Source organism: Thamnophis sirtalis, unplaced genomic scaffold (assembly GCF_051295495.1).
Source record: "Thamnophis sirtalis isolate CommonGarterSnake01/CBP01778 unplaced genomic scaffold, rThaSir2_p1.2 scaffold_6, whole genome shotgun sequence".
NCBI lineage: Eukaryota > Metazoa > Chordata > Lepidosauria > Squamata > Natricidae > Thamnophis > Thamnophis sirtalis.
Window position 1 is genome coordinate 52,464,235 of NW_028261386.1, and position 14,953 is coordinate 52,479,187.

General features: G+C 37.3%; 1 protein-coding gene across 3 annotated transcripts in view; it reads left to right on the forward strand.

Annotated features, from left to right (window-relative positions):
- The first annotated feature begins 493 nt into the window (after positions 1-493).
- The window catches only part of CAPN13 (calpain 13), a 92,927-nt gene continuing 78,467 nt past the window's right edge, over positions 494-14,953 (forward strand). Inside the window, exon 1 of one of the 3 annotated variants that reach the window (XM_087717879.1) lies at positions 494-693. In XM_087717879.1, the coding sequence (XP_087574005.1) occupies positions 691-693 (3 nt within the window). In that variant the 5' untranslated portion in view covers positions 494-690. The remainder of the gene's footprint in view (positions 694-14,953) is intronic. The other 2 variants (XM_087717877.1, XM_087717878.1) reach the window with 2 other exon arrangements.

Genomic DNA, 14,953 nt, shown 5'->3' on the forward strand with positions numbered 1-14,953 from the left:
CACAGTTGACAGCTAAGGTACTAGAACGTCTGAGAAACCCAATCATATGTTGATTAAAATGCAACTTCAAAGTAAGTGATTTATTTCTTGCCTAGCCCTAAATAAATCATAGCCTGTATTCATCAGAGGCGTTGCGTCAATTCATGTACCATTTTTAGATTGCCTTTTCATTTTCCTTCATGAATTTCTCTTCATTTCCTGCAAGAGTTTAGAAAAAAAAACAAAGACCAAATTAAACTTGGTGGAAAATCCAGGACAAGAATTGAACAACACCCTGAAAGAAGAGGTTTAAAATTGAACAATACTACATTGTACTTGGGCTTTTTATTTGTCTTGACCTTTAATCCAGAGCTCATATTCACCCAGCAGTATTTACTCAAGGTGGTGATAACATACTTTGCAAAGTTGAACTCTGTTTATTTATAGTATTATGTTGCTGGGGTTGGTTACTACACCTATCAGAGTAATTTTTTTTATAGGTAAAACATAACTTTTATTTTCCTGCTTCTCAAGAGAGAAAAAGGAAACCGAAAACTCTGACACTGGAAAAGTGCCTTTTGCACAAACATTGGAAGACTTAAAAGCTAGAATCATCTACTCAGGCACACTGTCGTGATTGATATTCCTTGGAGACAGTGTGCATCTGAGGAGCCAGAAGGATCATTCTCTTGTACAGAAGCTCAGAGCAAAATGGTACGTTCTCAAAAATACCTCATTCAAATTCTTTTTGGAAAATGCCCAAAGGGAATAATCTTGGTATGCATGTGTGAGGGATAGAGGAATTGCTAAGATTTCTGCCTAATGCCCATCATCTCAGCTTTCTCTTTAATTAGAAGTAACTTCTGGGAAAATTTACAGACACACATTTAGGCATGGCACTAATTTTATGAGTTACAGCCATGAAAAATTTGTGAGCCTTCTGCTCTTGAAGAATGCATTACTTGCATATCTGCAGAATCCACAGGCTTTATAGATGGTGCTTTAGCAAGTAGAATAAATAATGCCTTGGTTTTTTAAAAAGAATTTGCCATGTGCAAACATCTCAAAGAAGGGCTTTGGTCACCATTGTAAATCTGTTTGCCAATTATTGTGGGGGGAGGGATAACACTCTTTTTCAAATCTGTGGCTCCTTGTGCCACCCTGATAAGGTATCAGAAAAACAAATTGCAGATGTGGGCTGGCTATACTGTTGAGTGTATAGAACAAGTTCATTGAGGGAATTAACAATTCTCAGATGGGGGAGGTCACAAAATAAAAAAAATGAATGTTGTTCTGGTGAAACTTTCTTTTAGTGATTATTTGAGAGATCTGAGCAAGTAAATTTGCTGTTTCAGTCAAACAGAAAAGTCTTTTTTAAGACTTCTTTTTCTGTAACCTTCATAGATTCTAGAGTTTGAGGATAATATTTTCCTGTGGGTAGGGTATTGGTGATTGAGGCTAACCTTTTTATTCTAAAGACAAAAGGATTTGTTCTGCCTTAAGGCTACAGAAAACGTGCTAAATATTACCCTCCCCAGGGAAGATAGTGTTAGGTAATGAGGGGCAAAAAAAATCAGAAGGTCCTGATAATCCTTTTTCCAAATAAAACATTTTTATTATAAAGCATCCGATGAAGTGAGCTGCAGCTCACAAAAGGTTATGCCTTCTAATAATAATTTGTTACTTCTGAAAGGTGCAACCAGAGCCCTCCTGATTTTTTGCCTTTCCAGAAGCAAGTTTATTATTTCTAGGTTCCTACTTTGCAGAAGAGTGGTGGTGATTTAAAAGCTAAGAATTTGCATTTGGATTAACTCAGAGTTTGTAGATAGACCTCATTGGTTTTTATAAGAAAATGTTGAGAGAGAGGGAGGGAGGGAGGTGGGGAGAAAGATACTTGATTGCTCGCCATTTTATTGTATTTATTTATTTAGTTTGTCAAACATATATGAGATAACAGGTATAAGTATAAATGTGGACATGAATACAGGAAATGGGTACAAATAAATGGGACAGTAGGACAGGGACGGTAGGCACGCTGGTGGACTTATGCATTCCCCCTTAGGAACCTCTTAGGAATGGGGTGAGGTCCACGGCAGACAGTTTAAAGTTTAAAGCAATTTTCTTCACTAGAAGAAGAGGAAACAAAACTCATCTACCACTCACAGCAGCCCTGCTTTCAAACTTGAGTGCGTGTTTGTGCCTTGAGTTAGAGGATTTCTTTCTTTCTTTCTTTCTTTCTTTCTTTCTTTCTTTCTTTCTTTCTTTCTTTCTTTCTTCCTTCCTCCCTTCCTTCCTTCATTCCTTCCATTCTTCCTTCCTTCTGGCAACTGACACATCCATGAAGTTTTCCTGGCAAGGTTTTTCAGAAGTGCTTTGCAATTTCCTCCTTCTCTGTGCCGGAGAAAATGACCGGCCAATGTACTCAACTGACTTTGGGCCTAAGGTGGGACCAAGACTTACAATCTCTTGGTTTCTATGGCAGCTTGATACCTTCACTACACCACCAGACTGACTCTCTGTTGGTAACTCCAAGATTTAGCTGGAGGAGGCAGGGGCACATTTTTAATCAGTCTGATTAAATGGCGTTGAAAAATGAAAAAAAAAGGGGGGAGGTTAAATAAAATTAGAGGAGTTCTTCCTTTAAGGGTATTTTCCTTAACCTTTTGAGAACTAAGGCCTGCCTACTTGAATATTACTGATTCCCTACGGGGAAGAATCACCAATTTTAAGCAAAGTGCCTGGGAAATGGGGATAAATCTCATCAATTGTGAGTGGAATTGCTGGACTGCACTCACCATTATATACAGAAAAGCAGCCCTCTTTTCCTAGTACCATCTGATCAAGGTTACTGGAAAACAGCTGAAATTCTCCACTATGCTATTAGACTATATTTTCCAGGCTAAACATTAATTCTTCCCAAGTTAGTTTGTGTTCATAATCCTACTAAAAAATTAGGTATAGAAATGAAAACAAGCATAATTATTATGTAAATTATGCCTTTTTGAATAAAATCTTGAATTTATGTAAGAATGGGCCCCCAGGTGCTGTTATGCAAAGCCAAAATTGTCGGATTTACTTAGTGAGATGTCTATAAACCCAACTGTTATGGTTTATAAGCCTTGCTTTATGGATTAGTGTTATGTACAAACTAAACTACTATGGTGTGTTCTCTAAAATACATTTAAAGAAAACCATAGCTTTGGCTGATAGATTAATCAGAAATACACTTTTTGAGGTTTTTAAATAAAATGAATTAGAGAGGAGGCCTGTGGAAGAGCAGGGAGCTTAGCAAAATTGCAGGCACCAGTGCTGCCTTCTTCCCCTTACTACTTGAGGTAAAAGAAGTATAGCAGCACATGAAGACAAAGCACAATGCAAAAAAGGGGCAACAGCTGGACATGTTGGCTATTAACAGAAAAAGAGGATGAAATAGATAGACAAAACAGACTTAAGACAGAAATGTTCTTTCCGAAGATCTCACTGTACTAATTAATGCATCAACATTTGAAATGTTGAAATTTGAAATGTTGATGCATTGCTAGTATACAAGTAGTAGGTGATTAGGTAATAGAGTAATAAGTAATGGCAATTGAATAGTATTAGTAGAGAATACAATATATCTATTGGCAATGATTTAGAGTATAAGCATTGTCATAATAGTAATTGAAGATGGTAGTAAAGATCATGGTAACAGTATAGAGATAGCATTAGAATAGAATAGAATAGAATAGAATAGAATAGAATAGAATAGAATATAGAAAGCATTTTCATATCACTTTTATGTTTGTTTTCACAAATTTAAATATCTATCCAATCCTTATAGGGAGGTATAAAGAACCTACCTGTCCAGGGTCTGGTGGGCTTATGACTCTCCTGAGTCTGGATCAATCCAATTGAGCATGATTTAAAAAAAACAACCTGTCACAAAACTTCAAGTGAAAGAAAGCTATGTGGCAGTGGCTGCACATTTTCCAGTTAAATTACATGGCAAAGTTTTTGAGTAGAGCCTGTTTTATATACAAAGTGTAATAGTCATCTTCTAATGAATACAAATAAGAAAATCCCCCTTAATAGGATTAAAGACCATGAAGTGCCAAAATAGTATGTATGACTGGGATTTGCATACAATATCTTTAGCTTAATGTTGATCTCCCAAGGCATTAACAAGCAGTAATTGTAGCAGGAGTGGCTTATTTACAGCTTTTTCTAAATAATAGATAATTACAGAAAACAGCATCACTTTAACAAATAGAGGCTAAATTGCAAATTAGAAATAAAATTGTAGTGAACACAAATTATGCCACAAACCAAATGTGTAGATTTTTTTTGCCCAGGTTTAATGAACCTATCCCAAATAATTTTGATTAGACAATTAATTTATACAACATGACTAGTCCAGCTATAATTACGGTTATTAGAGATTTGTCCAAGAGGTGTCAAACTCTTTATTTAAATCTGATTTTTCCCCCTATTGATTCAAAATATTTTGATAACTTCATTTAACCACAATTGTTTTCCTTCGTAATGCAATCTATAGAGTTCTATATGCTCCCTCAGCTTACTTGCTTGCTTGCAGATGTTTCATTACCCAAATAGGGAATAGCATCAGTTCAAGTGAGCATGCAGTTTCCTTCCTATTTATGTAACAGTAGCCTGCACTCTCAGGTTTTTTTGGAGGAAGGGGATTCCTCCTTGGTGATTCTTTGATTAGAATATTGCTTTCTGCCTGATTGTTTGTCTGGTACTGATCATTGCTTATTTGAATATTGGCTGATGGAATGGATGTGTTCTACTCTTTTGTTTCCTTGCTAGGTTTTTTTATTTTCTCTTTTTATTGTCTCTTTTGAATGTGTGTAAATGTGGTTTATCTCTGTGGGTCTACTGATGGGTCATATAGCAGTATCCAGCAATCAATATTCAACCAAGCTGAAAGGGCACCAAAGTTCAAGTCTGAGCTACAGATATTCTATTAATACAACCTATATCCAGATATTTTATTTTATGTATTTCAATGTATATTCAAATAAGGGTCTAAAGTTTTCATCGGACTGTCAAATGGGTCTATGGTATCTATGGTAAAAAAAACATCTGTATTAATTCTTCCTTTTTCCGGAGATGTAAAAATATATTGGATTTCTACAAAGAGTGTTATGTCAATAGGTCTAGTTTGATCATCCATTGGTCTCCTGATGATCTTTACAGAGCCTGTATAGGCAAATCTTTGCTGATAGGTGGATTCAGGTTACTCAACCTGAATGGTATATACCTGTATGAGGTTATGAATGGGAAAGCACTCAGTTTGCCTAGCCTGGTGTCCTGCAGTTCCTTGGTTTCAGCCTCCTTGCATTTCTAATCCAAATGGCCATTGGGTAGAAATGCTGGGAGATGAGTGAACACCTCTAGGTAGCACCACATTAGAAGGTTGAAATAATCCAATAAAGTTCTTTTTAGCTATGGATACTGAGGCCAGACCCTGGAACATTTTACAGTTAAAACAAGTGTCTTGGTGATATCTTTTCCCAGTAGAAGTAGTCATCTATAACTCTAAATAAAAGTTTCACTCAATCAATCCCCAGAATAAATTCTATCACCTAAGAACTTTGAAAACTTCCATACCAGAGATGGTATTCAGCCAGTTCTGGCAGGTTCTGGAGAACCGGTGACAGAAATTTTGAGTAGTTTGGAGAACTGGCAAATACGCTGGCAGCTGCCCACACTGCCTCCCAGCTGATCTTCTTTTGTTGTCCTGAACAGGAGAGCAGAGCTGGAAAGCAGGCTAGTGGGGTGGGGAGGGAATGGGGATTTTGCAGTAGCCTTCCCTTGCCACACCCACCAAGCCACACCATGCCCACCAAGCTACGCCCACAGAACCAGTAGTGAATTGAATCCTACCACTGTTCCATATATATACTACATTCTTCTTTTGGTCATGTTTATCTGGCTGAAATTATGTCATTACAAAATTTCAGCTAAAACCAAATCCGTTCTCATACCATTCTTCTTTTAGCTTCTCCAGATCACCACTTCTTTGTACAAAAGGGGACAATGATTGCTATCTTTTTCCCCCAGAAGCTGCTTCTGTTTCAAAGAAAATATCTTTGCTTCCTAGCATCTAAAGCATCCATTCTATGCACTTGCTGCAAATGCGATGGCTGATCTTGTCCCTGTCTTCAGCTGATGCTTTGTGACAGTAAAAAAACAACAACCAAAGCAAAAGCAGAATTTATTTTATTTTAAATATTTATGATGCTTTTCAGATACTTAACAGCTTAAAGCAGTTTAGAGAAATATTAAACTGATGAAACTTCAATAAAAACAATGCAGTAAATCAGGAAGACAGCAAGTTCAACAACAAAACACTTGAAAAAGCTTGGGAAATATTCTCGGTGGCATCTTGAGACATACTTCTTAGAAATTATTAAATGACATCCTTCTTTATCAGATGCCAACTTAGAATAAAGGAACAATAAACTAAAAAGTCAGCTGAAGGCTGATCAAAAGAAACCATTGTAAAATTGTGGAAGGGGCAGAAATGCATGCATAAAATGAGTGTATGTGTGTATAAATAGGCTATGCATACTTCAAAAATGATTCAGAAGAAGTGATTTAGACTTTGTGAAAGCAAACCTGAAAAAAAGCTTCTGCTGCTGCTGCTTTATGAATAAAGAACTTCATCATCTATAATGAATGAACCTCTTAAAGCAGCAGCCGTAGCAGCAGCTTTTTTAAGTCTGTGTAGGAAGTTGAAAAAAGTTGAATTGCTTTAATGTATGGTGCTATACATACCTTTATAATGTAAAAATGAAGAGTAATTTCTGTTAAGTCTACAAACCAACCAAATCTACAAACCAACCAAAGTCAACAAAGTGATTGGTTCATTAGTTGGAGGGAAATAATGAAAGTCAATAGGGTGAAAGCTGAGCTCTTTAATTATCATTTATCATCTATCTTGTCACAAAAGGAAAAAGTGGTCCAACTTGTCAGACGTCACACCAGAGGTGGTATTCATCAGGTTCTGACCAATTATGGAGAACTGGTAGTGGACATTTTGAGTAGTTCAGAGAACAACCTCTGACTAGCCCAGACCCCATCTATTCTCTGCCTTCCGAGTCCCAGCTGATCAGGAGGGAATGGGGATTTTGCAGTAACCTTCCCCTGAAAGTGGGGAGGGAATGGAGATTTTACAGTATCCTTCCCCAGCCACGCCCACCATGCCACACCCATCAAGCACACCCACAAAACTGGTATTAAAAAATTGAATCCCACCACTGCGCAACTCTGATGTGGGTAAAAAAGAAATGTAGATTGAAAGGATATTGCTAGACTTGAACATAAAGCCCTACCTACTGATGCTATACATACATTTATAATGTAAAAAAGAAGAGTAATTTCTGTTAACAAAACCTGATCAAGGGAAAGTAAACTGACCATTTACTGATTTCTTGATGGATAGTTTTTAAATCTGATTTCTGGATACTCAGTCCAATGCAAACTATTACATTGATGGATATTTGAATGCTGAAAACTAAGTATACATCACTGATCTTCACTGAAATAGAAGTGTCAGATACAATCAAAATCAAAATAAAGCCATCATTTTGTACAGATTTTTCTTGGAGGAAGTGTGGGAGTTATGCTGACAGAACTTCCCAGGACAAGAATGCCAATTATGTCATCTGCTTAGCACAAATCTTGGGGAAAACAAAGCAAAATGTTTGTTGAGCTAGCAGAAAGATGGGGAAAAAATGAAATGGCCAGATTTAAATAGCAGTGAATATAAAAGGTGACTGCGTTCTCAAATTGATATTGGGCTATCAGCAATTGAATTTGGCTTTATTTTAGAGTGCAGTGAAAATTCTCATTTAGTAAAGTTATCTTGTGTCAAGTTAGAGCCAGAGAGACTGATGGTAAGATTCAGTGAAATGTCTTGCTAAATATACACACATGGCACTATATTATAAAACATAGATCTTTGAGTAAGATTTTGATTGTTGAAGATGTTAATTCATTAATATTCTTAATTATAACTCGGTTTGTAACTCAGAATGTAAACTGTTCAAATGCCTTAAGTAAAGGTAAAGGTTTCCCTCGAACATATGTGCTAGTCGTTCATGACTCTAGCAGGTGGTGGTCATTTCCATTTCAAAGGCGAAGACCCACGCTGTCCGAAGATGTCTCCATGGTCATGTAGCCGGCATGACTAAATGCCAAAGGCGCATGGAACGCTGTTACCTTCCCATCAAATATGGGTCCTATTTTTTCCACTTGCATTTTTTACATGCTTTCGAACTGCTAGGGTGATAGAAGCTGGTACAGTAAAGGGAGCTCACTCTGTTACGCAGAGCTAGGGATTCAAACCGCCAAACTGCGGACCTTTCTGATCGACAAGCTCAGTGTCTTAGCCACTGCGTCCCTTTCAAAGGCCTTACTAGTAATCTAGTAACCTAATCTTCTTCAACACCATCACAGCTGCTTAAATAGAAGGAACTTTATCTAGAATCAGAAAGATTAGAGAATCAAAGCTAAATACCATGAGCCGCAGAGGCATTGGACTCAAGGAACAGTGAAGTCTAGTCAAGGAAGTGTACAAATGGAGGAGTATGGAAATAAATAAGGAAAACTTAAAACTTTTTGGTAAAGGGAAGGGGGCAGATATCACATTGTTAGTATTTCTGAAACCTGATGGAATTCATGACTGAAATATGGTGTAAATATACCGTATTTTTCAGAGTATAAGATGCACCGGCGTATAAGACGCACCAAGGTTTTGAAGAGGCAATTTTTTCAAAAAGTAGGTAGGTAGATAGAGGGATAGATAGGGAGAGAAAGAGAGAGAAATACAGTGGGTAGGTAGGGAGAGTAGGTACGTAGGTAGATAGGTAGGTAGGTAGGTAGGTAGGTAAAGGGAGAGAGAGAGAGAGAGAGAGAGAGAGAGAGAGAGAGAGAGAGAGAGAGAGAGAGAGAGAGAGAGATACAGTAAGTAGGGAGGGGGAGAGAGAATGTGTGTATGTAGGTAGGTAGAGGGATAGAAAGAGAAAGAGGGAGAGAGGGAGAAATACAGTAGGTAGGTAGGGAGAGAGCGAGCGAGTAGGTATATAGGTAGATAAAGGGATAGAGAGAGACAGAAAGAGAAAGAGAGAGAAATACAGGAGGTAGGTAGGGAGACAGAGTGTGTGTGTAGGTAGGTAGAGAGATATATATATAGAGAGAAATATATAGAGAGAGAGATAGGGAGAGAAATACAGTAGATAGATAGGGAGGGAGAGAGAGGGTAGGTACGTAGATGTTTCCAGGTGTATTTATCCATGTGCTGGAGAAGGAAATCACTGACAATCTACAGCATCTAAATTTGTTTCTGCTGGCACAGCACTTGATCAATGTAATTCTCATCAATCAGTTAAAGAGCTTTCCCAAAAGGGGGGGGGCACTCTGCAAACCTCCCAAAAATGGCCCATTTTTTGTGAAACCGGGTCCATTTTTTTTAAAAAAAGGTATGAACAGCCTTGGGGGACTTGCAGAATGCTCCGGACGGGGGGAACAAAAAACGGGCCTGTTTTTCATAAAAAAAATTGCATGCTTATAGAGTGCTGCTGGGAGCTGCAGGGGGGAGGGGGGGACAAAAATGGCACGTTTTTTGCTTATTTCCCCAGGAGCTCTTTGAAAGCCTCATAAGGGTATGCACAGCCATTTTGGTGAAGGGGACGGGGCTTCGGGAGGCAAAAAATGCTGTATTCGATGTATAAGATGCACACAGATTTTCAGCCTCTTTTTTGAGAAAAAAGGTGGTCTTATACTCTGAAAAATACGGTAATTTGTTCCAAAGGACAAATTGGCATTACAAAGAGAGAGAGAGAGAGAGAGATGCATTATATGTAAATAATAACTAAACATATATAATTTATGACAGCTATGGTAAAAACCTTGCTGAAAATGTCAGGGCAAAATTTAAAAGGAAAGAAAAATGAAAATCTTGAAAGTTTGGTCTATGACTTTATGCCAAAAGCACCCAACTGTGCTGAAGATATAGATGAAATTATATTTTCACCAATCAGATGACTGAACTATGCAGGAAACACATTATTTTGATAATGGGGAATTTCAACTACCCCCACATCAGCTGGAAATCAAAATCTGCAGCAAGTGGAAAGCCAACAGGTTCTTGATGTGCCTTGCAGGAAATGTCAAGGTCCAAAAAATGTAATAGGGACCTAGGAGATCAGATATAATGGTGTTAATATTTATTAATAAAAAAATAAAGCATGGAGAAAGTAGAAATTGTAGAAACATTGTGAGAGTGATTATGTGATTCTAGAACGCAGCATTCTATGGGAAGAAAGAACAGAAAACAGATTTCCATTCTAGATTTCAAGAAAATTTATTTGAATAATCTAAGGGGGAAACTAGGAATGAGCTTTAAAAAATTGTGAAAGGAAAAAATCTTCAGAAGGGTTGTAAATTTCTGAAAAATTAAGCTCTAAAAGCAGTAGCAAGAAAAAAAACAAAAGGAAACACCTCATAAAATAATTAAGGCTGGATAAATAGCTCTCTGATAAACTGAAAAACAATACAAACAAACTTTAAAAAGGAAAGAGAAGCACATATGAAAAACAGAATATTAGGGAACAGCTTTAAATTATAACAATGGGGTTAGAAAAACAGAAGTTCAGCTTGTAATCAAAATCAAAAATAGCAAAACATGTTTTTTCATAGTCATGGAACAAGAAGAAAGACAAGGAAGTGGTTGGTTGGTTCATTTGTTGGAGAAAATAATGACAGTATCATTTACCATCTATCTTGTTACAAAAGGAAAAAATGGTCCAAATTGTCAGAAGCCGCACTGATGTGCATAAAAAAGAAATGTAGATCGAAAGGATCTTGATAGACTTGAATATAAGGCCCTCCCTAATAAAATGCAATCAGTGGTGAAAAATACAGAGGTAGGAAAAGCCAGATGCATGGGGATAAGGTAAGTGGTGCCTGAGCTGCATCAAGGAGAGAAATAATGTCAAGTTCACAGGAAGTGATAATTTTATTCTGCATCACACTGGGCAGACCACACTGTATCCATTTTCGCTTACCACTGTTCAAAAAGGATGCTGAGGAATTGAAAGAGGGCAGAGAAGAGTGACAAAAATGGTGAGGGGCTTGCAGGCTGAATCTGATGAAGAATATTAAAGGAATTGGGCACATTTAACTTAACGTAGAAAAGGCTAAAGGAGATTTTATAGCAGTCTTGAAGGACTAATACAGGGGAAAGGATGTAGGTTTATTCCCTGAGGGAACAACAAGAACCCATGGGTAGAAATTTTTACAGAGAGAGACAAACTCAAACAAAAAAAGAATTCTGATAGCAAGAATTATTAAACAGTGGAATACCCTGGAGCCTTCTGGAATCTTGGGTGTTCCATCATGGGGGGTTTCAAGCCAAGGTTGAATATAGATAAGAGAAAGCAAACAGCAATCCCTGTAATGTTCACACTATTTCCCCAGTAAATAAATGAATCTATCTTCAATAGGAAACTTTGCATAGGAAATTTTGTGGAAAATTCCACAGAACTAGGGAAAAGACGTGTTTTAAGTAAGCATCTATGGAGATTCTCACTCATCCAGGTCATGGTTGTCCCAAAGGCGCTTTTTCAAGAGGCAACTAGACTTTCTGGTTTTTCTCTTCACATCCAAGAAGGATCTTCAGCTCAGAGCTGAAGAGCTGATGTGAAGTGAAACATCTTCAAAGAAAAATCAGAAAGTCCAGTTTTAAGTAAGGATCAATCCTGTTTCATGACTGCCTTTCTTTTCACAATCCCGTGTACATAACCCCATACATAACATCTAAACAAGCTTAGTAATAGTAACATAAGCTCTTAGTATTCTTTGTAGCAAAAACTGTAGCAGCAAATACTTTCAAAATGAAAATGATGATGATAATAACAATGGCACCCTTAAAGAAAGAGAAGGCGTTTGTGGCTTAGCTACATATTCATTATAGAAGCAGCAGAAACAGTAATAAGTATTCTCAGGATAGCAATTGAATAAATTCAGTCTGAAACCACGCAAGCCTTCTTTTTCTTTTTCTTTTAATAAAAAGAATGCTCAAAGAAAGCAAGTTGTTTTCTATAATAACACAAAAGAAAACCTCTGGGCCAAAATGATGGGATATGAGTCTTTTATAGCAGTAATACTGGCACAAATCACTAGGTGCTCACTTTTCCGGGTTACAGAATGCAGTGATTAGAAAGGCTTCTCTTTGTGTGGCTGCAGAGAAGGACCCAGATGAAATCAAGGCCCTGGTGCAGTTCAACAATTGGCAGAAGTCTCTAGCATCCCCAGGGAGGAGGCCAAGAGTACAAAGCAAAGCTCCATACTGTACTGCTTCCTGCTGAATGGTCTGATGTATCATATTTTATTTTTTGTCTTAATCCCTCAACAAGTTCCAGACTTCATACCTAATTTTCCTAAAAAGGGTACAAAGCAGAACCTTAGATGAAAAATCATTTTAGACCTGTGATGGTAAGTAAAATTGTGGTGGTCCTTCCAAGCATTTTTTATACCTGGCCAGGAAAATGCAAAACTAGTCCAGGTCTGTGGATGTGATTCCCTTGGTGGGGTGGCTTGAGCTTCAGTCATCAATCTGAATGTTCTTAGGATTCAACTGCCCTTCCTCCTTGTTCTTTTTATTTTATAAATTGTTTCTGGATTGGTTAAGTTAATTAAATTTTCCTCACCACAGTGGATAAATCACGATGACACATGGACAATCCTAGTTTATTCTGTAGTGGAAAATAAATAGCCAGCTGCAGGCAAATCCTATACAGCATGCAATCTTTTGCATCACTAAAGAAATTAAAATGTATCATCATCAAAGAAGAGAGAAAGAAACTAGGGGCGCTTGAAATAGACATATACTCATTTATGGGTATGGATATAGTTTTTATATGTAAAAATATTTCTGTGTAAATAGAAATGTAACAATGCTTGCACAATGGGGAAGACTGTGAATAAATGACATGTGCAGAATCAGTTTTCTTCCCAAGTTTAGATTCAAAAGCAGGCATACTTTACAGTGTTGGGTTCTGGATCCCATTGCAAATGGTACGGTGCAATGGGGCCCAGTGTCTCCTACATGTATGCCCGCAGCACGTGTGCACACTTGCACAGTGTGTTCATGCATCCTTACCTTTGTGACACTCCAGCTGCTCAGCGGAGCGTCATACAGGCGCTGTATGCTCCGTGTGTGCGCGCAGAAGCGCCAAAGAGCTCAAATACAGGTAAGGAGCTTGGGAGGGCAGGTGGGCCCTCCAGAGCACAATACCGGAATGGTACCGGGTACTCCCGGCAGGCACCGGTACGCCTGTACCAGGGTGTACCACCTGCAATCCACCACTGATACTTTATCAGAAAAATAATTGTAATGAGCCTCTGCCTCGGCTTAAGGTACTCAAGATGGTAACCCCACTCAAACTCCAAATAGCATGCTTCATCATCATGTTCCATGCAGTTGTGGTTGGTAATCTCCAAATGAACATATACAACCAGGCATCTTTTATATTTAATTTGTTTTGTTCATATAATACAAAAAAATAGCATCTACATAGAAAATGGAAGTATGTATGTGGGTGTGTGGGAGTCTTCAAAACAATGTTGTGCAGGTAATTAAAAGAGAGAGAGAGATTAACTTGTATAACTTAATTACTGAAGCAAATTTTCAGTCATTTGCTGAGATACTACTATCTAAAAATCCTCACTATAGAACAGATGGCACTCCAGCAGGAAACAACTATATGTGAGCAAAGAGATGAGGTAGGAGTAATTATGGCATTTAGAGATGATATGTGTAGATGTATACAAGCATAATTGGAATGCAATGCTACATACTCACACTTTCCCCTATCAAGAAACTTGCCAGGTTATCTCATTGGATATTTTCTCCTATTATTCTATTTTATTTTATTTTTTGCATTCTTACCTGATGATTTTTAAAAAATGAACCAAGGAAACAGATGAGGTGGGCAAATCTCAGAGATGGACTCATGGGACAGTGAGACAAAGAGCTGCTTATAAACATGAAAATATCACTCCCAAAAGATACCAGATGTTCACATGACTCACAATTTTGTTACACCTTCAACAAAGAAAATCTGATGTCCATCTTTTCAATAAAGCCACTTCATTCAGATCGCCAGCAAATCAACGTATCCTCAAAGATCCACCCAGGTTTAGAAACTGCTATTATAGAGGAATTGAACAAAGATACCTCTTCTCTTTGCTTTAGTTCTTCATTTCAGTATTATGATGTGAATCATGTATGTTAACCTGCCAATACCATAATTAGCACTGCTTCTAATTTGTTGAAACCATTTTGCTAATTTAGTACGCATCAGATCTTTTCAGGCAACCAAGAGCCATTTATTTTCTAAACTCATTGGTGAAATCTGAGGGGAATATTAGAAAAATCTCCAGGGTGCAATTAAGTATTGGCAGTCTTAAGTGACTTCTAATAATCATTCTAAAGTCATCAATGCAAGATAGAGTTTTTAAAAAAGTATCTGGCAAAGAATATTTTTTAACATGGGATTTATTTTATCAATGATAAATAAAGATAGAAAATAGATATTTTAGATATTTAGATATTTTATTAATATTTATAGGCCGCCCTTTTCCCCGCGGGGACTCAGGGCGGCTTACATAAAATTAGAAGTTGGAAAAATACTATTATGTACAAATAAAGAATATTATTACTACTTTTACTATGTATATGTAAAATGACCCATTCTAGGCACAATACACTACTAAATACTTACATATGTTAAAGAAAAATGTATAAATAAAAATTAAAAAAATATGTATCCAAGCTTTTTGGTTGGTGTGGGAACTGCAGGCTTAACTTGATAGATTTATATAATCTGAGCCACTGTGACTCTTCTTATGTTCTTAGAGTGGACAGTAATTTTTATTTATTTATTTATTTAGTTTGTCC